This window comes from Lytechinus variegatus, chromosome 5, assembly GCF_018143015.1.
Source record: "Lytechinus variegatus isolate NC3 chromosome 5, Lvar_3.0, whole genome shotgun sequence".
In the NCBI taxonomy this organism is placed as follows: domain Eukaryota; kingdom Metazoa; phylum Echinodermata; class Echinoidea; order Temnopleuroida; family Toxopneustidae; genus Lytechinus; species Lytechinus variegatus.
The window spans coordinates 36,149,521-36,176,170 of NC_054744.1; the positions used below are offsets into that span (position 1 = coordinate 36,149,521).

General features: G+C 34.2%; 1 protein-coding gene across 4 annotated transcripts in view; it reads left to right on the forward strand.

Moving 5' to 3' along the window:
• LOC121416024 (AP-3 complex subunit beta-2-like) overlaps positions 1–26,650 on the forward strand; it is a 52,639-nt gene that overhangs the window by 23,129 nt on the left and 2,860 nt on the right. For 2 of the 4 annotated variants that reach the window (XM_041609454.1, XM_041609457.1), the window contains exons 3-22: positions 5,475–5,550; positions 7,008–7,082; positions 7,541–7,636; positions 9,405–9,565; positions 9,807–9,873; positions 10,257–10,439; positions 10,911–11,087; positions 12,550–12,647; positions 13,692–13,881; positions 15,030–15,162; positions 16,105–16,214; positions 16,757–16,933; positions 17,384–17,570; positions 18,042–18,160; positions 19,104–19,239; positions 19,604–19,818; positions 20,557–20,647; positions 21,267–21,379; positions 22,962–22,991; positions 25,643–25,823. In XM_041609454.1, the coding sequence (XP_041465388.1) occupies positions 5,475–5,550; positions 7,008–7,082; positions 7,541–7,636; positions 9,405–9,565; positions 9,807–9,873; positions 10,257–10,439; positions 10,911–11,087; positions 12,550–12,647; positions 13,692–13,881; positions 15,030–15,162; positions 16,105–16,214; positions 16,757–16,933; positions 17,384–17,570; positions 18,042–18,160; positions 19,104–19,239; positions 19,604–19,818; positions 20,557–20,647; positions 21,267–21,379; positions 22,962–22,991; positions 25,643–25,823 (2,615 nt within the window). The remainder of the gene's footprint in view (positions 1–5,474; positions 5,551–7,007; positions 7,083–7,540; positions 7,637–9,404; positions 9,566–9,806; positions 9,874–10,256; positions 10,440–10,910; positions 11,088–12,549; positions 12,648–13,691; positions 13,882–15,029; positions 15,163–16,104; positions 16,215–16,756; positions 16,934–17,383; positions 17,571–18,041; positions 18,161–19,103; positions 19,240–19,603; positions 19,819–20,556; positions 20,648–21,266; positions 21,380–22,961; positions 22,992–25,642; positions 25,824–26,650) is intronic. The other 2 variants (XM_041609455.1, XM_041609456.1) reach the window with 2 other exon arrangements.

The window sequence follows — 26,650 nt, forward strand, 5'->3', positions numbered from 1 at the left end:
TATTTGTGAAAATGTTATCTAAAAGCGTTGCGGATGTCGGGGATACTCTGGTAGGTTTGTCTATTAATGGATAGAGGGCGTAACTATTCAATAACGATATGAAAGTATTATAAGACTTGTCATTTTTTGAAAGTAAGTTTATATTAAAGTCGCCCATTAGATATATATGTTTGCCACCTTTCGAAAAATTACTGATACATGATTCTAATTGATGAGTAAATGAATCAATATTCGTACCGGGTGGACGATATGCTACGCCTACAATTACATTTTTACATTTAACATTGGAAATTTCCACAAAAAGCATCTCAAAGTCTGGTGATTCGGACAGAGGGGTCAATAATTGAAAGGAAATATTTTCTTTTACATATAATACTACACCTCCTCCACGTCCATGTAATCTGTCAGAACGTAACATCTGATAACCTTCCATGTTAAATAAAGTAGGAGAATTAGGGTTTAACCATGATTCACTTACTCCAATGATGGACAATGAATTGTTTAGGGATTTAAGTAGATTAGATACATTGTCAAAGTTGCGACTTAAACTCCGGGCATTTAAGTGTAGTAAGCTGAAATAAGACTTGTCGTTACAATTATGAAGGGAGTTAAGCTCGTCGGGTAAATAATAGTGGCATTCATTGGATTTCAGTTCTTCGTCAGATAAAGACATGTTTAAAGACTCAGTCATTTAATGATTTACGTTGCTCGTTCATGCAATATACTACTATAGTTAAGTCACTGGCATTGATATCTAACGACATGTTCTTAAAGTGGTAATGGCAATTGTTACAATGTGAAATTGAAAGAGTAAATACATGGGAAAAACATCTACAGAAGCCCATTAAAGATCTAGTACGGAATATGTACACACAAGGCAAAAATAGAAACAAATATAATTGTTGAAAAATAAAATAGAATATAAGAGTATAAAACAATTATAGACTTGTATAGCGTATAAACAATTTGGATAATCTGGAGGAAAATTCGTCAATTTTGAGTTTGCCTTCAGCAAATATATAGAAACATGATAAAAATGCATAATGAAATGATATGTTGATATGACATTGGACTGTAATTAAAAAAACATAAATTTATCGGGTTGAAGTTGTACTGTGACATACAAGGAGTTATTCAGACATGTCGATGGAGAATATAAAATTACAATCTTTGTATGTATGCGTGCATTAATGTTAAGTTGTAAATATAATATGGTTTTATTTAAACAACAGTTTCGTGAATATTACATATAGAAGGGTATTTGATATAACACAGTTTTTAAGGATCTACTAGGAATATACAAACTGTGGCGTTTGTAGAGTTTATAAGGCAAGAAGGTCACTATCTCTAAAGATTTGTTTCTTCATTGAAGTGTTAGGATCTGTTGTTTTCACTGAGGCGATAACACGGCCATCACTTGTCCATGCCGCGTTTACATTTTTGTGTTGGCTTGTCTTCTTGAGGAGTTTTAGGGTTGTCAGTGTCAAATCTTCTTGAATAGAAATTCCACTCCCTTTCAATGTCTTTTTCGCTTTCATAAATTGCGCCTTCTGTTTGTAAGAACACAATTTCACGATGATGGGTTTAGGCTTGGTTGGATCTTTCTGACCTACTCGATGGGATCGATCAATGTGGTGCTTTTTCAACTTGAACCCAAGTTGATCCTTGGCAATGTCAATTGCTATTTGATCGGTATCTTCACCTATTTTCTCTTTCACACCAAAAATTCTAATGCTGTTTCTTCTTGTATACTGCTCGAGAACATTCAATTGGCGCTCCACGTCTTCTCTTTTCTCGATTTCATTCTGTAGCTCTTTCTCCAAAATATATTTTTCCTTCTCTTTACTCTCCAAAGAATTTTGAAGTTGAATGATGGCTGATTCATTTTCTTCTATGTGGCGACGCATGTTTTCACATTGAACATTCACTACTTTATCCATTGTTTCTTTACAGACCGACTCCAGTGTTTTCATAAATTCTTTTGTTTTTAGTAAGTTAGTGAGAATTGTTTGTAGGTGATAATCATCATCAGGTGAATGTTCAGACATATCAACCGTAACAGTGTCATCAGCTATATCACATTCTGAATCATTTGGATTGGAATGTTTCACCTTTTTCTTGCTTTTAGGGGTACGCTTCACTCTGGCGCCATCCCCCTTGCCAGCCATGATTGACACGGAAGCGAACGTTGGGCTTGCGCGTGCACAATAGTGTATACGAACGGATATATGACGATCAAAAGTACATATGGGACTGAGAGAATATATATAGTTACGTTCATATGCGGAGCGTTCGGCAATGCAGATTTGCTATTTCTCCCTCCAGATCAGTCCAATCACGAAAAATTCATGGCAATTACATCACAACACAATGTGTTCACAATCACATTAAAGTCAAGTCATAAAAAAAGAAGAGAAATCAGTTTCTTCTTGTAAATCTTGACCTAGAGTCCAGGTATGAGTTGTTATTTATAAAGACACTGACAATGATGCTGTACAGACGTACATGCAGGCATATTTATTGTCATTGTATGGATCTGGTTATTACTAGATCTAGCTCTATATAGTCAGAAAATGTGCAATTAAGAAACATGTTCATGATGTATTTGAAGTTTTCAACTTTGTAATTAAGTTCATTTTCTACTATACATGTACATGTATTGTAGCTCGCCTCAATCATTAATGTAGATCATGAAATGAATGAAAATCATTTTCATTCCCGCACATTTATGTGATGAATGAAAACGTCAGAGTCCACTATGAAACCACATGCGTTGTGCGAGGTTAGTATTACTAACCTCGCATGTTGTGTGAGTGGTAGAGATATAAAGTCCATGGTATCAACTTAAATTAATCATGTTTTAAAATGTTCTGTACAAATGTAATATGAAATAGGGGCTAAGAGTGGACGAAGATGGACTTAATTCTCTTGAGGAGATGTAAAATTAGGGCAAGATGTAGACTTAGTCCAGTGGATCGGGAAAAACCGACCAAAGAGAGACTGAATCTTTTTTTTGTCTAGATGTTAAATTGCCTAGATCAAATTATATTGCAATTTTAGCAAGATTATATAAAACTGTAATGTTAGTCAGATGGAGCAATTATCAATTTGTTTTCTCTGTCTAAAGTCCTACCCTACCTGTGAATCTGCCTCTTGATTTGTTATAAATTATGTTACCCAACAGTAACAGTTGGATACTGAGCACTCTGAAGTTGAGATTAAACGATATTTCAAAACAGGATGTAATGGCAAAAATATGGTCAAACAGTGTATGCCTGAATTATAGGATCTTTAAAAAGGATTGTCTGTTTGAAAGGTATTTAGTTTTGCTGAGTAAAAAAGATAGAATAACACTGAGTTGTTTTAGAAGTAGGTCACATCGTTTACCAATTAATAATAACAGATTCACGGAAGCCCTTTATGAAACCAGTATTATCTGTCCATGCTGTGATATGCAGGAGTCTGGTGATGAATTTCATTATGTTTTTGTATGTCCCTTTTTCAGAAAGGAAAGAGAGCTGTATTTAGGTAATAAAGCAAGAGTTAAACGACCTTGCTCATTACACATGTTGAATTTATTCTTATATTCTAGCTTAGGTCAGCTGAAGAAATTAGTACTCTTTTTAAGGAAAATAATGTCATATTTTGCTGGCCTATATAAATGTAAATCTGAACAATCCAATCAAATGACGCTCATAAACAGGAATGTTACAACCCGAAGTGGTAGGTCAGTTAAGCAACCAAGAATCCTTGATTTGTAGTACAGTCTTGCTGTATGTTAAGCATTTCATATATGAAAGTTGAGTTACATCACACTTTGTTAGTCTGCATGAATTTTAACAAGCCAAATTACATTTCTCTTATGTAAATGTACAAAATAGAAGTTATGACCTGTTACATGTAGATAGTTAGGCTATTTATATAGTTTTTGTAAGTATTTATAATCTTTCATGTGGTTTTCACGGTTTCACCACTTTTGAAGCATGCTTGCCACACTGTATGATACTGTAAATTCATGTTTAGCATAGCCTAGGTTTAGAACATCTCCATACTGTTATACATTTGTATTTTAGTGTTGTTGTTTTTTTGTTTTTTTGTACACTGTATTCGGTATTTTTCTTCTGTATTATTATCATATGTTTGTATGTATTTTCTTTTGTATCATTATCATGTCATGTAAATGTGTTGTACTCTTATACCCCAGAAGGGGGTCGTAAGAGTCAATAAATTCTATTCTACCCATATAAGTTGAATTAAAGGGATGGTCTGGGCTGAAAATATTTATATCTCAATGAATAGAGTAAAATTCACAGAGCAAAATGCTGAAAATTTTATCAAAATCAGATAACAAAGTAATTGAATTTTAAAATTTATCATTATTTTGTGAAAACAGTTATATGCACATCGTCATGAATATTCATTAGGTGGGCTGATGATGTCACATCTCCCACTTCCTTTTTCTTATGTTTTTACATGAAATCATAAATGTTTCATTTTTTCATACATTTGTAGATGATGTGTCCTTTATGATGAAATAAAGTTGCAGCAATAAAAAACCAATGCACTTGATCAGTTGGAAATCCAATTTTTACTCAACCTGATGTCATAAAATAAAATACAAAAGAACAAATGGGGATATGACATCAGCCCACCCAATGAATACATGCATAGAACTGTTTCACCGGAATAATGCAAATATTTAAAATTCAATAACTTTGTCTGATTTTGATCAAATTTTCAGCATTTTGCTTAGTGAATTTTACTGTGTTTATAAATTAAGATAAAAATATCTCTATCCTGGACCATTCCGATAAACATCAGGAGACAGAAATTAAATGTCAGTCATCATAACAAATTTAATTTGCATTTAAAGGAATCTTTAATTTGCTTGAAATGTTGACCTTATATTTTAAATATTAGGCTCCAAACAGACCTTAGTTTGATTTTTTGGCATTTATCTTCTTCCTCAGCTCTGGTCAGAGATCTTCAGCAAAATGCTTCAGGTCTAGATTAGTATAATGTACACTTTGGTCAGTCAGATCAGGAGCAGATCTAGAGGGAGCTTAGGAATAGGAGTTAGATCCAGTCGAATGGCATGAATGAATTTGAAGGATCAGGGCAATCAAGCTGAGTTGGAGGATGCAGAGAGGGAGAGAGAAGGGCCAAGGAATGATCAGCCAAAAGAGCAATTTTAAAGCATTTTTAAACAAATGAGATTTCAACATTTTATAGTGATTGTCATAATTACAATTTAGATGATAGACTTTGCAAAACATGTACAGCTGTACACTATACGTACTTGTTAGCACTCTCATTATTATCACCCATATGACTATGAAATTATGTACATGTATATGTGAACATCAAGGAATGTCCTAAAAGTTTTGTTTATTGGTATTAACTGAATCACTGAATATATTCAGGAACATGTGCATTCTAATAGTTATAAATTGTCTTTTTTGTCCTTTTTTCAGGCATGAAGATCTTAAAGCAATGCTGGATGGGAATAAAGATGGGTTGAAGTTGGAAGCTATGAAGCGCATTATTGGTGTAAGTAGATATTGATCTTTGTTTACAAGAAGTTCCTTCAATGTGCCAATCCATGGGATAACATGTTACAAGAAGTTAGCAAGTCCACTTCTCACAAGGAATTATGATTGATTTATTCAATCTCACTTACATGTATGGCAAGCCTTCTGTGTTATAATTTGAGGTGTGAAAGCTCAGTCATTGAGGGGGTTTTGGATTCTGGTGACCAGGGATTGATTCCCACTTGGTGCGCTAGTGCCCTTTGGTAAGGCATTTATCCTCATTACATGTCCCTCTGAGAGGACCCTTAAGTCGTTGGTATTCTGGTTGCTTGCTTACAAGCATTCTTGCTCTCAGCAGTCAGGTAAATATTGCCACTACTATCAAGCTAAGAGGTGCAGCTGCTGTTCATTGTGAATAAAAGAATCCAGCTAACTCATAAAGGCACTGATCATGTATGAATTTAGAGAACTAAAACTTTTATTTTTTTTAAGAGTGGACATGTTCCTTTCTTTGACCATAGTTACAAATAGATTGGAAAATATTATGCAGGGGCTCAGGGCAGTATCAATCTATTTTATATCCTTATGAATTTTTCATAGGTATCAACTTGGTCAGGTAACCAGATCCAAGTCACTTTAATTTTCATTTGTGGTGACTTGAAAACTGTGTTACTTAGAAGATTTGAATCTCGTATTTTGACACATGTACATGTATGTAGATTTGCAGCATCGAGTATAATATCAAATGAAAGCTGTTTTGTAGTTATTGTTGTACTTATGAATACCTGATATACCGGTACATTGTAAGCAGTGGAATTTAATGCCTGATTCAGGGTATCATCCCATGATGACAAATGTCTGTAGTAAAGTTGTAGGACTTTCTACTTCCTCTCTTATAGAGGAATACAGGAAACTTGGTCCTGGCATGAAGCTTTAGAGAATTTCAGTCACTTTTTAAAAATCATTGATCGATAGAGTTGTCTTTGTTTAATTTATGATTTTTTGGAAATAATTTACTATTTTTCTTGCTAAAAAGTTGCTAGAGATGTAATAACATGTTACAAAAAAGTCCCCCTCCCATTATTACTTATTGAATTTCATTAATTTTTATGTAGTATAACAACCGAGGAGAAAAAATGGAAACCAAAGAAAAGTTTATAATTCAAACTCTTGAGAAACAAAATTAATTGGCAAATTAAATGCTAAGGGTCCATTGATATATTTACATGTAACAATTCTTGTAATAGGTAGATAGATGAATTATTCTAGAAATTAGATAATGTGTATGTTCTTTGTAGATAAATCATATGGTTGGTAGTTTGAAATACATGTAAGGTTTGAAATAAGTGATGGTCAAGCCACCATTATATAAAAAGATGAAAAACATGAAATTAAAGAATGCCATTTTTGTTACGTGAACATATGCAGTTTGAGTAGATTACTTGACTAAAGCTCATATTTTATTTGAATTTGCAGATGATAGCCAAAGGTAAAGATGCATCTGATCTCTTTGCAGCTGTGGTTAAAAATGTGGTCTCTAAAAATATAGAGGTGAGTGTAAAATCCATGGCCATTATCAGTTTATTTGAACAGTGCTGACATACTGTAAATTTATGCCCGATTTGATTGCTGATCATATTATAATCTTTGATAAAGCCTTTCTCTTTCTTTCTTTTTTTATTATTTTCTTATTTTTATTTATTTATTTATTATTTTTTTTTGGGGGGGGTTCTGTTTGTAATACATCTTTAATCTTGACTTGATTGGACTGTAGAACAGATATTGTATAATGTGTAAAAATATGAGACTAAAAATTAAGATCGGTTTAATCTACATCGCCTATTTTTCTCCTCCCGACTACCTCCTCCTTTTCATCCTCCCCCTTTCCTCGTCACTTTTCTCTTACCACCTCTCTTTCTCTCTGTAATGACGTCCTTATCCATAATCTCACTCCCTCACTTTATCCCATTTTCCCTCCATTCTAAATCTCTTCCTTTCCGTCTCATCAGATCAAGAAGTTGGTTTATGTTTACTTGGTTCGATATGCCGAGGAACAACAAGACCTGGCTTTGCTATCGATCAGTACATTCCAGAAAGGACTCAAGGTAAGACACATGGGGAAGGAGAGGGTTGTCTTTCATGAGCATCTTGTCAGAGATTTATCCACGGAAAAAAATTAAATGGGAGCTTTGGGGAAACTCGGGAAACTCTTCCCCTGAAAGGATCAAAAGAGCTCTGGAAAATGAAAAAAGAGCCCCTAAAAATCCCATTCGCTGAAATGTTAAAGCGTATCAAATGTTGTATATTTCAGGAGATTGTGAAAAAAGCCCCTAAATAAAAAAAAATGAAACAATAAATTTGCTTGCATTTATCACTTTAGTACAGATGGTTAAAAACTGTAGAAAATCTTGCATCTGATTGGCTCAGAACAAATTTTGAAGTGAAAGTAACCGACAATGTGATGGTTCATGAAATATTACCTGGGAGGTATTACATAAAAAAAAATTATTTGTAACAAAGGTGATTTGTTTACAGTGTACGAGAATTATCCATGAGATCATGAAGTGGATGGCAGAGATGCCAACCCTCCCGATTTCATCGGGAGGCTCCCGAAAATTCATCCCAACTCCCGCCCTTACGATTACCATCCTTATCCTCCCGAAATTACAATTTTTTTGCATTGATCAAATTGGATTGGAAGGACATGTATCGTCTGCTAACTTTAGCATGTAGTAACTCCATTACGTTCGCTGATACATGTATCGTCTGCTAACTTTAGCATGTAGTAACTCCATTACGTTCGCTGCTACTAAATTCTGTGTGAAAAGTAGACAAATAAGGAGCAGCGAAAAGCTGGTGCATGTGATATGCCCGACGGGAATCCACTGTGCACCAGGCCGGTAGGCCCGGCTAGCTTCGCGAGGCGTGTGCGCTCGCGGCCACTGGATTTGTCGAGTCGTGCGGTGGAATATCGGTGTGTGATTTCGGCGTATTGATGGGTTGATATTGACACGAAATGGCGGAAAATCAACAAAAGAAGACCAAGAAATGGTGTGAGAAGTATAAGACTGAATACAGTCTCCAGTACCTGTGTGTTCGGAAGTCGGAAAGAGGAATTTACCATGCATTTTGCGCAATTTGCAGCGTGGACATTTCAGTTTAGCAGGGAGGTCGTGATGATATTCGGAAGCACTTAACGTTCGGGAGCAAACGGCACAGGCCTACGGACATTGCGATGGCAAGATCTTCGAGCTCCACTAGTACCCTGTTGTCTTTATTTCACCAAGCAAGGGACCAGCGCTGAGCTTTTCTTTACTGGATTTATAGTGGAACATAACCTGCCCATAGCCGATAGTGATAATTCATCCTTATTATTGTTGTTGAACAGGTACTTCTTTTGTCCCCTCATTTTTTATTTACATGTGAAAATGCATATTTGATATTTTTAATGTTAAAAAAGTGGGAACAGTGTTTATTTCAAAACATGTGAAATGCCCCAAAATAAGGGTCAGATTGCACCAGAGAGCATCTAGAAACCCAGAGCTTCCAGGGCCCTAATAAGGCGGGCCCTGGACCCCGGCCACAAGGGTCGAGCGCTCCGCGCTCGAGATGTGCGCTACGCGCACATAATTTGGTGGCGGTTGCAAATCCTCCCTAATTTGGATTTCCAAAAGTTGGCATCTCTGGGATGGGCAGAATCGCTACATGTAGATTCAATTTCTTAATGTCTGTATATTGGTTGATCATGAATATTTGTATTCACTTGCAACAGAAGATAGACAAATGTAATCAAGAATTTCTGAGGGAAAAGGATTTGACACTTGTCATAATTATTCCAACAGCATTTTTCTTGCATATTTTTTTTCTGACTAGGATCCCAACCAGTTGATCAGAGCATCAGCCCTTCGTGTTCTCTCAAGTATTCGTGTTCATATGATTGTACCCATCATGATGCTAGCAATCAAGGAAAGTGTCAATGACATGTCACCGTATGTCCGCAAAACTGCCGCTCATGCCATTCCAAAGCTTTACAAGTAAGTATCAATGTCAATAATGATAATAATTTTTTAGTATAAAGATGTTTTCATTAAGATTGATTTTATGGTGTTCAACTCTTGAAAATGTATGATAGAATAGAACATGTTGGGATTTCACCATTGCCATTATCATCATCGTTAAATTCAGATGATCAGGTATTATTTATGTGATTGATATTGCATAACACATTTGTTGTTGTTATCATGAATTCATTCTTCCATGTATTTGTTTCATCAGCATGGATCCGGAACAGAAGGATCAACTTGTAGAAGTAATTGAGAAACTCCTGGCTGACAAGACTACAGTGAGTTATACTTATTACAAACCAAGTAGCAAATACCATTATTAGCCATTAAGTAAGAATCTGAATTTTTGAGTGTTTGATTGAAATACCAATATAAGAGAAAGAGAACAGGAATGGGTATCTGTCACCTACAATGATCTTCGTGTTTCAAATTTGTAAGATCTCTGTTTTACAGGCCTGCTGTTTTTAAGAGGAATATCCTATTTCAAACTATTCTCTTCGTAATGTCTGCCTATTTCTTATATAGTCCTCAATGTTGGAAGGTGCATACTTTTCTCATTTTCAGATTCTAAACCTTGTAGATTGATAGTTTATTGAATGAAACTACTTCAATATCTCTATTGTCAGTTATAATCATTATTGTTCTCTTTGGGAATTTCTAGCTGGTTGCCGGAAGCACGGTCATGGCATTTGAAGAGGTGTGTCCAGAGCGAATTGACCTGATCCATAAGAACTTTCGCAAGCTCTGCAACCTTCTTATTGATGTTGAAGAGTGGGGTCAGGTCATCATCATCAACATGCTGACTAGATACTCCAGGACACAGTTTCTAGATCCCAACAAAGCTGTAAGTACAAACTCTTAAACTGTTCAGAGGAAAATTACACTGGGGTCTCAGGGCAAATTTGCCCCTGAAATGCGAAAAATAGTCTTGGGGAAAAAAAATGCCCTGGAAAATCCCTGTTCACTGTAATGTTAAAGCTTATCCAATATTGCAGAGTCACACAAAATGTTGTGGAAAAAGTAGCCCCCAAAACTTTAAAAAAATTACCTGTACTGTAATACATAATGTCCTCTTAATTTCGAACAATTATAAATGCACAGACTGCTAATTCAAATGTTGCCCAAGTTCCTCCAAGATTATTTTAAAATGAGCATATTTTTAGTTATTGCAAAGTACAATGTTTTACCTGGAGAGTTATTGATTCTTGAATTGCAGTAGAAGAGTGAGGGGAGGGGGTGGAGTTTGTGTGGGCATGATAAAAAATGGGAGTGCTGAAGATGTATAACAAGTCATTCTCATTTTTCGATTTTGTAGGATATGATACAAGAGGAAACAGAGCGATCTTTCTACGGCTCAGAGCACAGTGAAAATGAAGGTGAAGATAAAGAAGGAAAGGAAGAAGAAGAGATCAAGAAGCCTTACATCATGGATACTGATCACAGGTTACTCCTTCGCAGTGTCAAACCACTCCTCCAGAGCAGAAATGCTTCAGTAAGCTATTTGGCAATTCTATAAAATCAACTGTGTGACTGACTCAGGGTGCTACATAAATTTTTAGAAGTGCTTGCCCAGTCGGGCAAGTAAATTTTTAAGTAGTTGGAATATACTTGCCCAAAAATCTATTTCGATTGCCTGAGAAAATCCTTAATATTTTTTTTTACCTCTTCAAAAGAAAGTTTTGCGGTATTATAAACCATTGACCTTTTTCTCTCTTTTTACATGACCTGATCTACCTTGTTATTGCATTTCTTTTTCCAAAGTGATTTTATTTTGCCTGCCATGACCAAAATTAGGGTCAATATCATGTATCAACCCTAATTTTGGTCATTCTACTGTGAGAATTTTGCTTGCCCGATTCAGGCAAGTAGTTTGGTCTTTACTTCAAAAGACTTGCCCGGCTCTAACTTTTACTTGCCCCGGGCAATCGGGCAAGTGTTTATGTAGCACCCTGGACTGACTCCTATTTTTCTCCATTCTTTCTTCACTTTGTTTAATTTCTCAAGTTGTGATAATGTGAGGGCATTACAACTTTTCATATGAACTAGAAAATGGCCAACAAAAGCTTGACCCCATGACTAATTGATTTTTTTATACTGATTCTTGTTTATCACGATTTGAATTTCATTGTTTAAAGTTATATTTTAATAAATTCATTTTCAGGGAACCCACATTAACAAGCTGCTCTTTCCAGTGGGTTCTCTTTTTTCATTTCTGTATATTATATTTTTGTTGCTTTATATTGTAAATTTTAGTTGTATTTGAAATGAGAAAGAATAAATGCAATCAAGAAATCAAAACAGAAAGTGCCATGTATAGAGAGGTAGAACATACATATTTAATTGAATCACCTATTGTGCATCATAAGCATTGGCGGCGGAAGCCAGAAAATTTAGGGGGTGTCCACCAAAAATTTGACAAGCGCCCCCAAAAAAGGTTTTGAACCTAAATTTTAAGAGTTGCTAACCAAAAAATTTTTGACAAGCAAAAAAAAAGGTCCCATCAATTTATCTTCTGATGTGATTCTGTTAAAAGGCATTGCTAAAAAACTTGGAATCTATTTCAAATCAGTTGTGAGTCCCACAATAGATCATATACTTTGCAATGAAGTAGAAATTTGCAATTGATCGTTAAGGTTTGATTTATCCTTCTCTGGCAATCAATCATGTTTGCACTCTGGAAATCATTATTTGATTTGTATCTAATTGTTATGTATCTTCATTATATATTGATTTAATTCTAGCATTAAATTGGGAAATTGAAGAATAATAATAATAAATTTATATGCAACTGAACATACAGATATACTATTCTCAAACAGATCAATTTTTAGAAAATTTGCAATTAAGTTTTGTAATTCATTTTTGTAATTGATTGCAAATACATTCCTTTTAGCATCTAAGGTGTTATTATTTGTAAAAATCACCAATTAGCCTATTCTTTCACACCTGTACAGGTTGTTATGGCAGTAGCTCAGCTGTATCACCACATTGCTCCTAAGAATGAAGTTGGAATCATTGCTAAGCCATTGGTCAGACTTCTCAGAAGCCACAGGTATAGTTCGTGTGCTTTAATTTTAAAAATTCAAATAATGAAATGTTCATCGGGAAAACTCAAATTGAAAAGCGTATGTGCCTTTGAATGAATTATTGAATGTTCTTTAAATCATTAATATAGATTGACGCAACCTTATAAATTAGTACACCCTTTTTTTGGGGGGGGGGGTACTTTGTATTCAGTTTTAAACACTTGAATGAATGTTTCAAAGTGATAAACTAAATATCTTGAGCATTTATTATTAATGTCTCCCCTGCAAAGCAGAGCGAAACTATAGGCGCCATTTTTCCGACGGGGACAGTGGCGTTGTCAACATAAAATCTTAACCAAGGATAAGTTTTTTCAATGTCATCATAACTTATAAAGTATATAGACCTAGTTCATGAAACTAAGACATAAGGATAATCAAGTATTACTGAACATCCTGCCTTAGTCATTTAAGGTCAATGATCTTTGGCTTTATTGGGGGCATTTGTTGAATTGCCATCATAACTTTTAAAGTTTATGGATCTAGTTCATGAAATATGGACATAATTGATTTGCACAGGACTTAGGCCACATGATCAAGGTCAAAGGTCATTTTGGATCAATGAACATAGTATTTTATTATCATATGAATGGTTTCTTTTCATGAATTATTATTCATTAGTTGTTTTCAAAGTCAGCACTGCTGCTATAATGAATTTCGTAATGCAGGCTAGACTGCTAGAGGCATTCCACTTGTTAAAATTAGAGGAAATCTTATTTGCCTTCTTCGCTTTATGTGAAAATTCATTTTTTTTTTGGCTTTTGAAGTTCTTTCAAAACTAATCAGTTTATTTTCTTTAAGAACGTTTGATGCATTACTTCTCTAATTAAAAAAGGAGAAGTAGAAAAAAGTTTCAGTATTATTAATATTTTTTTGTTGGTTTCATTGGCTTGTGTCCATGTTATGATATGAGCAAAATGAAGCTCAATTACTTCAGTAACCTAACTACAGAAGTTAAGCAATATTTTTGTTCATTATGGTAAATATATATTCTTTTATCTTTAACTTCATAGGGAAGTGCAAACTGTCGTATTGAGCAATGTAGCCACAATGAGTGCCAACCGGAGGGGCATGTTTGAGCCATTCCTTAAGAGTTTCTTTGTTCGTTCAAGTGACGCAACCCATATCCGTCTCCTCAAACTGGAGATCATGACCAACATCGCCAGCGGAACAAGTATTTCAACTATCCTTAGAGAATTCCAGGTATGTGAAAATTTATGGTACCTCTTTTATAAGATTCTCACCATGAATGCAAAATGAGCGACTACCTCAATAACAATGGCTAAGTGATCAGTCTTGTTCACCTACAATAGGTTGACAGGTTTCAAAACTGTGTTGGAAATGCAAGAGGAAAATCACATGTTGTACAGGCTTTAATATGTCAGTGATTGATAAATTCTGTTTTTTTTAATGTTCAATTAATACAAACTTCTGAAATACCTCATGCACCAATTGATATACAAACAATGTCAACCCTACCTCAATAATATTGTTACTAGGTTAATTAGACCTTTTATCTCAACTGTAAAGGATTATATATTTTATGTTACAATGACAATGATTTCTTTTTAAAGGGAAGAATATTCCTTTCGGTATTGCTTTTAAAACTTGGAAGATCTGATTTGAGGGTAATCTCATAGTGAAAGATCCATTACATATTCCGCCCTTTCACATGGTACCAAAATCGTAATTTGAATGATGATTCCATTGAAAAATGATTCTAATGACAATGTTTTAGCACGTGTGAAACCAAACTAGAATCACGAATGCTAATCACAATAAGGAATTCAAATTCTACTCCTGAGGTGAATTCCAGTTAAGTTTCACTCAAATTACAGTACGAAATTTACGTCTGAAAGGGTTGACCTCCAAAACATCTTTTGGGGGCGGAGTTTACGTGACCTTTCAAGCACTTCCGTAGATAATACAATTGTCATGCACTCATATTATTGATGCAGTGATTTGATTGATAAGTTCTCAATACCACCTTCACTCAGGAATCTTTAATTCAAATCACAGTTTTCAAGTGAATGTGTGAATCGTTCAATGATTCTACAGACGAATTACAATCATCATTCAAGATTCTCGTTTGAAAAGGCCCATTGTAAGGGCGAGATCTTGAATGACCGTCCAAATCTCTCTCTGTTACAATATCTATTGAAATTAATAATAAGCGCCTAGAATAAACTAACACGCAAATATCAAACTTTCAAAGAAGCTGATTATTGCACCTTTCTTCTATTATAGCATTGATTCCGCTGAGATAAGATGTAAATGTGAAGAATATATTCATCCATTCTTTTTTTCAATTTTTGCGATCTCTTTATGTCAAATGTGTTTCAAATTTATAGACATATGTGACCAGTTCTGACAAGGAGTTTGTGGCAGCTACTATCCAGGCCATAGGAAGATGTGCAAGTAACATAGAAGAAGTGACTGAGTCGTGCATGAATGGACTTATGGGACTCATGTCAAACAGAGACGGTGAGTTATAAGATATTAGCAGTGTGGGCATAAGTATGAAATATTGTATTAGATCTTGGATACCAAGGCATGGTTGGCCCATACTTCATCACATGACATTAACAACTCACTGTTTCTGTTGTTTTATTGACAATATCTTAATCTGTTTGCACAATTACTTGCCTTGTCTTAGTGTGTCCAGTATATTTAAAAGTTTGGGCATCTTTAAAAAGTTTAAGATATTAGACTAGTACTGCACATTATTGACTTAGATTATTTAATTATCACAAAGTATGATGTTATGTTATTGGAATATAGAAATGTTAATCAACCACTTTTTATTCAGCTGAGGCTAACATAATAAAACACATGCAAAGTAAAGGAAGGGGCCAATTTTTTAGGGTTTAGATTTTTATGACCTTTTTCTTGGGCCTTTGGCGGTGTTTCATAAAGCTGTTTGTAAAGATACGCACCACTTTATCCACAACTTATGCACAACTGGAACATTAAGTGTGAAGTCATCTACAATGCAATGCGTCACTTAGCACAACTTTGGTCATCACTTGTGTGTAAAGTCATTCATAATTGCCTAATTGTCATCACATCGTGCAGCCATTAATTGAAGGACTTAATTAAAAACATTAATCGTGCTGAGAGATATGTCAAGTGAGATATATATCCATATTAGCTTTGACACTAGTATATTAAAGTAATTGATCCAGTTTACAGTTAATCACACAAGATTCTTTTTGTAATAGCAGGACAGTTATGTGTTATGTGTTAAAATATCTACATCCAAAGTCTTTAGATCAAGAGGCAACTGACTTTCAAAATTGAACTAGTGTGTCATGGGAAAATCATTTACATTGAACATTAGATGTTCTTTTGAACTGTCAAATATGCTGACTGTGTTCAATTAGTACATTTGCTTCATCCATTTACTCTATATGCTTGTATCAACAGAGGCTGTAGTAGCAGAGAGTGTGGTAGTGATTCGTAAACTCCTTCAGATGAACCCGACTGGACATAAGGAGATCATACGTCACATGACCAAACTAGCGGATGCCATTACGGTTAGTTCAAAGCTCTTTTAAAAAGTGAGAAATGTACAGATTATCCTCTGGGAATGTTTGCTGGCGACAATGGATGGTATTTTCATACTCAAACCTGGGAAACCTCTAGATGAGTAAATTAATAAAATCCACACTTCCATGGATTAGTAGGTTCCATATTCCTTAATTACTCAATATTCACTGTATACTGATAATGCCATTTTCATCACTGTATACTAATATTGTCACCATCATCTTATTTCCTAATAGAATTACCTTTTGGACAACCTTTCTTTGAATTAATTTGGAATCTTAATGAATGTACAGCTTGCACTTCATAAAAGTATTGTTTAAATTAATCTAGGACTATTTTAATGCTATGAGAACACCAACCAATCTCAACACCATAATTTTTATTAAATGAAACATTGCAAGATATGTCCTTCTGTGATACAGCTGGTCATCAACACAATTACGATTTACAAATGACCATAACTCCAATGTGATATTTATCAAATCTATTACTGTACATAAAAAGCTGATGTCTTTCCCCTTGTATACAGGTACCCATGGCTAGGGCTAGTATTTTATGGCTGATAGGAGAGTACTCTGACAATGTACCTAAGATGGCTCCAGATGTTCTCCGTAAGATGGCCAAAGGATTCATCAATGAGGAAGATATTGTCAAACTTCAGATTTTAAATCTCGCAGCTAAACTCTACCTTACCAACTCAAAACAGGTGCATTTTTGTGAAAGTTTCAGCCTCTAAGCAATCCAATTGGTCAATTATTTACTCATGCACAATTCATTAATAGTTTGATAAGCCAAGTTTGATATCTGCTTTCACAATATTTGCTCAGTATTTATCTTGTGTACAGCTTCTATCAAAAGGTGATAATTGTTAATTATGTTTAGACCAACTTGAATTATGATTAAATGTATAAAGTCTTTTATGAGAAGGGGAGTAATGAAAGATGATGATGATGATGACGACGACGACGAGGATGAGGATGAGTATGGTGATGATGATGTTGATGATGAAGATGATTTATGGCGATTGTTATGATAAGGATGTTGAGGGCAACTGATTATGATTTTAATTATTACGATATTATCTCAGTATTTGCTCAGTATTGATCTTGCGTACAGATGATGAGTTTGATAATGCAACATTCTCCTCACCTCATAGACCAAACTCCTACTCCAGTATGTACTCAACTTGTCCAAGTATGATCAGAACTATGACATCCGGGACCGCGCCCGTTTCTTCCGACATCTCCTCCTCCCTGGCGACAAGACTACGACATTCTCTAAACATGCTAAAAAGATCATCCTAGCCACCAAACCTGCTCCTGTCATTGAATCTGTCTTCAAAGGTAATAAAAATAGTCACAATGATTTTAATAATAATTGTAATAATGAGGATGATGATAATGATAATCCAATTTCATATGCTGCATTGATGGATAGAATTAAGTTGTGTGTTTTGAATGTAATGTAAACTTATTCTAGTCAGTTCATTTCACTTAAAATATTTCTTTTGATTTTTTATCTTGTAGTATAAAAAATGTAAGAATTGATTGAAGATTGTCAACAGATTAGATGTATATGAATACATGTACAGTATATGAAAGAATAGAGAAGAATTAGAACAAAACTTGATTGATAAAACATATTTTGCAGGTAACGGGTTTAAAAATCATCAACTTCTAACAAAAATGCACATCTTCAAACCCGAAAATGGCTCGGAAATGAAAGTGCACATAGTTTTTCCTTCCATCATCTGCTTGTTAATGCTCAACAAGTCAAAGATTCTGTCATTTTTTCTATGGTCTTGTTTATATAAGATCGGGACCAGTTTCAGCTAGGCTCTCTTTCTCACATGATCAATGCAAAGGCTGTAGGATACATTGAGCTCCCTGACTTCCCTGAAGAGGCCCCAGATCCAAGTGTTAGAGTTGTAGAGGTATGTCTGTCAACAGTTTATTATCCCTCAGCAATTCTGTGTATTTCTATTACGGATGTGTTTTCTTTCTTGAAACTTGTAGCGAATAGTCCTATTTTACATTTCAGTCCAAAATAAGAAGGTTTTATTCTTCATTAAACAGGAGATTAGAACATGCGGGTTTAACTGATGAAAAAGTAACCCAGATTATTTTGTTTCGATGTTTGAAATACTCCATTGATATAAAGTTGCAATGTAATTATCTTGTTTCGAAAAAAGAGTGCTTTGTTTAAAAAAGAAATCATCTATTTGATTTTTTTTCTGAAATCATGGATGAAAATCATGGCATGCAAGAAAAAACTATTGAAGTGTGTATGATTTCATTTTGATTGTAAGGAACTATTTATTGCAATGTATTGTGATGTTTTATTGCCTAGATATTACATGTGAAACTTAACATACTTAAAAGTTCTTGGGGAGGCAGAGGGGTTACCTGGGGGGATTTTCATCAGCATTTTTTTTCACACAAGATGTTAGATTGACACACTTTACATGGTTTACATTGGCTGTGAAACACAGGTTTCTGTTGCAGTGGTACAGCGATCAAATCAAATCTGATGTTTATTACAGCAATCAAATCAAATCTGGTGTTTATTCAATAATAATAATAATAGCTGGATTTATAAAGCGCTTTTTGCCTGAGGATTCGAAGCGCTGCTATTATTAACCCCGGCTTTAGCTCGAGCTACCATCACCGGCGCTCAGTGCATGCAAGGAATTACTCCTGCGGGGTACCCATTCACCTCTCCTGGGTTGAGTGCAGCACAGTGTGGATGAATTTCTTGCTGAAGGAAACACACTATGTCTGTGATTCAAACCCATGATCCTCTGTTTCAAAGGCGAGAGACAGAACCACTAGACCACGATGCACCCCATTCAATTCTATTTGTATTCTCTTTTACAGGAAGTGCTACCATGGACCAGTGAGAAGGATAAGAGATCAATGAGTAAGAAGAAAAGCAAAGCCAAGTCATTCTATTCTAGCTCTGAGGAGAGTGAGGAAGAAGATGATGATGATGACGATGATGAAACATCATCAGGTGAGATTATATCTAATCTGCTTTCATTTAAGATTCTGACTCGTATTATGAAGTCCAGTTTAACTTAGACCACAGTCTAAGTCTCTGCTAGAATTGAGGGAAGCCAAAAAATGTACAAAAAGATGAAGAGAACACCAAATGTGCTGTCATATTGAATCTTCTCTGTTTGTGTTTTCTAACACGATTGGCTATACATAATTAAACCATAACTTTAGTAGTAATGAATTATCTCCATTCATAAACACCTTGTAATTGAGTGAATGTATTCTACACTGTTCATTTAAACTAGAAATGAAATGTATAAAGCACATTATGTAATGCTTAAATAAAGTTAATAATGCATAGTTTTATTGAATTTTAACAGAAGGTAGTGAATCGGGCTCAGAATCAGAGAGCGAGTCTGGTTCCGATGATGACAAAGACGAAAGCAGTGAAGAGGAAGAGAGTGATATGGAAGACGACAGTGAGGATGCTTCCTCTGTGGAAGATTCAGAGAAGAGCTCATCAGAATCGTCTGAAGAATCCTCAAGTGAAGAGACTGACTCAGAGAGTGAAGAAGAGATCAAACCAGTCAAAAAGGTAATTATTTATGATGTTGAGGTAAGGATGTGCAAGACCCATTTTTTGCATGTGTCAGAAATTGTATTGCCATGATAGCAGCATATTATGGCCCCAAACCCAGACAATGCTCATTGTGGATCAAACTACCTCCTCACTTTTTGACCAAAGGGGCCGTTTAAAAAGCTGCTTGTAAATTAAGAGCGACTTGAAGAATGACTGGTGATCCATTCTTGCGGTAAATAATATTCACATTAAATGTTCATTGGTGATTATTTAGTGCGTAAGAAAGATTCACAGGTCGCTCTTAAAGTCAATCTGAACTTACGAACAACTATTGCACTAACATTGGGTTTGGGTAAAGACATGCATGTAAGGCCCATTTTCTAAATTCGTTTTGGAAGTGGCACATGATAGTAGTATTGATCACCTTTAGTGATTTTTTTAGTTGTTGTAATTAATCACATAAATTATGAAATTTATTGGACACTCTACTTGTCTTTTAGTGCCTGTTGCCTCATTAAATGTCTCAGAGGACAAAATGTAAATATTATATATCTCTTCTTGTCTACCAGTGCCTTGATATATCGTGTCAATGTGAATATAAAGTCAAATTATGTTTTGACCCAGTAAAGTTCTATAGAAGGCAGGAAAGAGACCAGAAAATTAGTAAATTACGTTTATATGTTTATACTGATGCTTATTGCATGTCTTAGCTCATTAATGAGTGTATTTATTTTTTGTGCATTTTATTTGTAGAAAACACCACAAAAATCATCTAAAGTGAAGGAGGAGAAGAGAGGTAAACAGAAAGCTGAATCAACAATGCAACTTTTAGATTTTGATGATTGTAAGTCTAATTCTTTTCCCTTATTTTATTCAGTGATTTAGATAATTGATTATTATTATTGATTTTTATTTGCCAAACACACATTTGATGATAACTGCGTGAAAATCTTTTACTCGGTAATTGCAATGATGGAGAAATTGACATGCTTGTGCACAATATAATGCTGTGAATAGAATTGAAATATTGAATTGTAATTTTTGCCTGTTATCAATTATTACAGTATTTTGGTTTAACTTTTGAATCAGAGGTTTGCTAACTCAACATTAGTTTGCAATATGGGATTCATTTACAAGGTAGAGGCATTATTTCTAACTGTGGTGTATAATGCAAGCTTCATAAAGAATCATAATGCTGACTTGTCGTTGGAGGTTTTATCATGTATTTATGGAGACAGTCCCATAATTTCAAATTTTGTTACTATTTTTAAAAAATTAGTCCGATAGTTTCACATTTTCTCAGTATTGCTTCAAATTCATCCAATAATTCAATGTTGTGTAATAAGTGTAAAAGATAATGGTATCTTCTGGTTTAAAAAATCAATTGAATATTTATAGATCAGTCCAAGGTTCTTTTTGGTCCTCCAGACAGTCCACCTGTTTCATGTTTTATCTTTCTCAAGTTGGTCCATCAGGAGAATCGTCCCAGCCAGTAACTCCTGCAGGCCCCACCAGCATCCTAACACCCACCCTAGCCAAAGATCTTCAAGGACTGTCACTCAGTGACAAACCTCTGGTAAGAACACATCAAATCTCCTACCATGCCTCTGGCCCCTGTAATGCAAACATTTGCAATTGATTACAAGTTTCACACAAAGGTTCTATTTGGTTTGGTGAACAATTTATGCATGGAACTATGAATTTCATTGGCCATTGCTATTGTGCGATTGATTACTACTTTTGTGTTACTGAGCCTCGATCTAAGCTTCAGGAAGTCAGTATAAGTGGATGAAGCTTGTCTGCTAAATCGTAATCAATAAAAACACAAACTGGAAATTTTGATCATTCCAACAAATAATAAGTTTTCTGTACTTGTAACATCTTTAAATGTATTTCTCATTCCATAAATGTATGCATGCAGCTCTAACATTTTGCAATAGTAATTCTATTCAGTCTTCAAAGAAAAATTGTTTTCTTATAAATAAACACTCTATTTTCCCCCACCCCTATAAAGAGACATTCTTCACCCTCACAATAGTTTTTAAAAGTATATTTTATCTCTTGATTGACTAAAGGTCATACAGAATCAACCTTTTGTCGAATGATCTATAACTTGAGATGTAATATTGCAAGTAAATCAAAATTCTATAGGCCTTATCAAGATATGAAAATCTAATGATAAACATTTATTCATATTAGACTTGCTAAATTCTTATTTATGAAATATTTTTTTAAGAAACACAAAATATCTTTCTCATAAATATTGCTTTAAAAATGTTTTTACATTGAATATATTCAGACTTAATTAATTCTGCAAATGTAATAAAATGATTGTTATTATTCATGTATCATTATGTTTATATACATAGAATTCCATTCAAAATGTTTATTTCTTGGAGATTTTCCAAAGTATATTTCCTGAAAAATAAATTGATAAATCTAAAATTTCAGTAATAGTAGAATTTACATATATCTTCTCCATGCATGTGTTTTTGTTATCTAACTGTTCTTTGATACTGTTTAATCCTAATCTATGATTATCATTTTTTTTATGCATGATGTCACATCTTCAGCAATCGTGATACTTAACAATGCTATTTTCCTTTGTTGTGCTACTGATTTACTACATGCTTCCAGGCTGAAAGGGCTTTCTGCAATTATGCTCACTGAATGAGTGTAAATTTTATGATATTCCAGTTGATAATAGTACTTAATCTTAAATGAATGTAAATTTGATTATAAAAAAAACCCTGCCTATTCCATGTTGAAGTTCCCATGTGGAGTACTATTTACTTGGTTGGTCAACATCAAATGCACATTGCTACCAGTTTTTTCCAATATATGAAGCAGACTTCCCTTTACAAGTTATTTCTAACTCTTGCTTACATTGATTATGAGATTCCATATTCCTTAAAAGGTTCTTAGAACTTGAACAATGAATAATTTTCAAAATAATTGCGGAATTTACTTCAGAACTTTCCAAAATATGGTTTATTCAAATGATAAAGATTGAAAGAAATCATATATTTAGAGGGGGGGGGGGGGTGGGGTATACTTGTCTTAATTAGTTCTTGTGAAAAGCCCTACAAGCCAACCAGTTAAGTTTGTTTTCCCTGTCACATCCTAAGTTTCTAATTCCTCCATGTTTTATGTACCAGAGCTCAGAACAGATGACACAGAGTGCGAAGGTAACATTATAATCCTTGAAAATTATCAAAGAGTGCTTACTAATCAAAATCACTGCATCGTGTGCTTCTTAAATTCATTCATTTGCAGTCATGGGTAGAAGTTGGTAAAGGGTTAAGGTTTACTGTTACCCAGAAGTTTTGCAGGATGAAATTTATGGACAAGACCATAAAAAAAGATCAACCTTCAAAACAATTCACTGAGAGACTGTATAATGTCATATTTTGTTTGACATTCATACAGTTTGGGGTAATTCATCATCTGAAAACAATCCACTTGATTGCGTAAAGACCAATTTTCACTTGAATTTCATGTATAATCACTAGAAATTTTAACATATTTTTGATAGAACTTGAGGTTCTGTCTGACATTTCAAAAGTTGTAGACATTTCATACCTGCAAATATACTGGTTTTACAGTGTGCCATGCTCTTTCATTCATTGACTTGTACGGTAGGTAGCATTATTCTAGGCTTGGAGTGTATGTATGGACTTTTTTCATGTAACAAAACATCAAGTCTGTTTGATCTATCAAATCAAATTGAATCAAAATTTCAAAAATTTAAATGCAGATTGATTGATTTCAGTGATATATTTCAAACGTTATACTTGTTTTTGGTGAAAGAGAAATTAACTTTTGATTGGAAATTACACTCATCCATAGGATACTTTGTCCTAGAAATATATCAAGAAAAGGAGCAGGAAGTAGACTTCTTTTCATAAAACTTGGTATCAATGGCAAGTTACCGGCTGGTAAAATGGTGATATTTTATTGCCCAAGATATAGGATTATATTATTTATTGATAAAAGTATTATGAAAATGGGACCATGAGCTGTCACATTCTTTAATATAAAAGAAAATTTATATATTAAAGCAGACACTCCAATAGAATTGGGTTTATTTAGTAGATTATTCAGCATTGTGGTAGATGTACACACTTCACAAACAGTCATGTTGATAACCTTTGACAAAATTTAATTCAGTAAGTACATGTACTATCAATCTACATTATACTATGCTCCTGTCCATTCTTATTTCTGCACATTTTGGATTGATATTGATTATAACATGTATTTCCAAAAGGGATCAATGACTGAGGTTGATCTAGATCAAGCGCAAGTCATGAATGTCATATTTTTTTCATCTTTACACATCCCGCAAATGCTTATTAAGCAATAATGGAATTGACACTGGGTTGCTTTACAACTGGTCAAAAATTGAAACAGGAAACATTGGTTAGTGTTGGTGGTGGTGATAATGGTGATGGTGACATATAGTTGAAATGTGAGAAGAGAGATGCCTGCAGAATATCGTGTAATTGCATTTTGAGCTGATGGCACATTTTCTCTCTATTCCACATTTTCAACATCATAGCTTTTAATATACATAAACATGTTCCTTTCAAAATCTATCCTATATATTCCTTTACATGTTAACTTTATTATGCTATTGTCACAAATACCTTTACGATCACCGTACAGAGGATTTTTATACATAGCAATAAATGCTTTGAGATCAAAAAGGTATTTGTTACCGTAGCATAACATGCACTGTATTCATATTTCAAAACTTTTGATGGATCAAATGAAGTGATTTCACCATTATGATGCAAGGGGTCTTTCCATGCCATCCCACCCCAAATCAGTTTCTCCTCAATTTATGAAATTCTCAAACAAATCATGAATTATTTTTGTGTGATCGAATTTCATGTAAAGATTACTCAGTGAAGTTATCATTTTACAAATGGATTATTCCATTTACAAAATGCTTTTGTTGATTTTCAAATTCATGTAGTGAGTAATAAGTCACTAGAGACTTTAATAAATTATATAGAAAAAAAGGAGCAAACTGCTCATCAAGAAATCATGAAAACATGGCAATACATTACTGACATTCTTGTGGAAAGGAGAACTGTGTGAATAAAGGTATTTGATTATCTATCAATGTATTTCTCTTTGTGAAAAAATATTCATCCCTGGTTTAGATGGGTATAGATTGAATGGATATTGTATGTAGATTTACAAAATGGCTTTTTGGCTTGTGAAGGGAATGTTTTAGTTGCATCTTGTATATTAATGTAATAAATAAATTGAAGGGTTTTTTTTTTATTTTTTGTTACATATTAATTTGACTTTATTTTCATGTTTATTATTTTTTTTATTTTCTGTAGAAGCTTTAGATGTTATTTTAGATATTTCAGAAATTGAAATATAATGCTGATAGTTTCAAAATGGTACAAAAAGTTAAAGGCATCCATGAGCCATTAAATTAAGGGCAAGATGCTCCAGCTTATTTTTTTTTATTTCTTGTTTTATAGTATCTACATTTGTGATGCCTGTGTAGTCCAAATGTTATAGAAGCCAGCATGTTGATTTGTAGATGTAGTTAGTTCAATAATGAGCCAGTTTAAAACTGTTTTTTCCATGTACTGTTAATTGTGTTATTGTTATTTTTTTACAATAATATTAATATACACTGTAGTGCTTTCAAATTATTCAAACTTGGATTTTTTACAAACTAGTATTGGCTTCTTGAATTAATGTAAACTTTTACTACATGGGAATTTAATAGAAAGTATCTTTTTGTGTTATTTTTTAGTCTTAGCAAAGGAGGATCACTATTCATCCATCTTCCATTTTATCTTTCATACAGGCTGGTGGAATAATGTTCCCTTCTAAGGAGACATTTGAGCTTCTAAATCGAGTGAACAGTGGTGGTTTGTCAGCTACCTACCGATTCCCTAGAACAACCTGTATCTATTCTACTACCATGGTGGCTGTCGAGGTCACATTCACTAACAACAGTAATTCCAAGATACAAAACATTAGCATAGGTGAGTAGGTGTTTGCAGGAAATTTACCCTGCAACCTTTTTTGGTCAGCTGTGATTGATTTCTTCAGCCCTGTTCCCCTCCTCCTCTCTACCACCATAACTCAACCTTGAGTACATGAAGAAAAAGATCTTAGCTGGATTATTTCAATGACTGTGCCATTCAAATCATTCAAATAAGGACTGATCATACTATGTCCTCACCCTTGTTGTTTGCTCTATATACCACCATCAAATGAAAAGATACCAGTTGCAATAATCTTGCAGTATAATTTTAATAACATGGTACCTATCCACAGAGCTGGTCGGATACGGACCAATAGTAGTAGGGAGCTTACATAACCTGACGCGGAACGAATCAAGAACACAGTAAATGTGTACCTGCTAAATGACAATGAACAGCTGGGAAGTCTTTGTAAAAAATTTGTGAACCAGAGTTTCATCTTAAGATTCGGAGCTGACAAAAAATTGCAAATATATCGTTTGTCCAGAGTTGAGGACTAAACTGCTGATTTGATTCACCAATTATCAATAAAGACTTCTTGGTTGTTCATTGTCATGAAGGGTAATTGACAATACATGTTCTATGTCCTTGAATCTGTTGTTTGTTGTGTGGAGCGAAAACTCCAGATTGATACACGTGTATAATGCTTCTGTGAGAGGATAGCAATCCACAAATGCGTTAAATCAACTCTTTGATCTATTATTGTATCAAATTAATAGGCTCAACTATTCATTCTTTTATCTAGAGGATAGCGATCCACAAATGCGTTAAATTAACTCTTTGATCTATTATTGTATCAAATAAATAGGCTCAACTATTTATTCTTT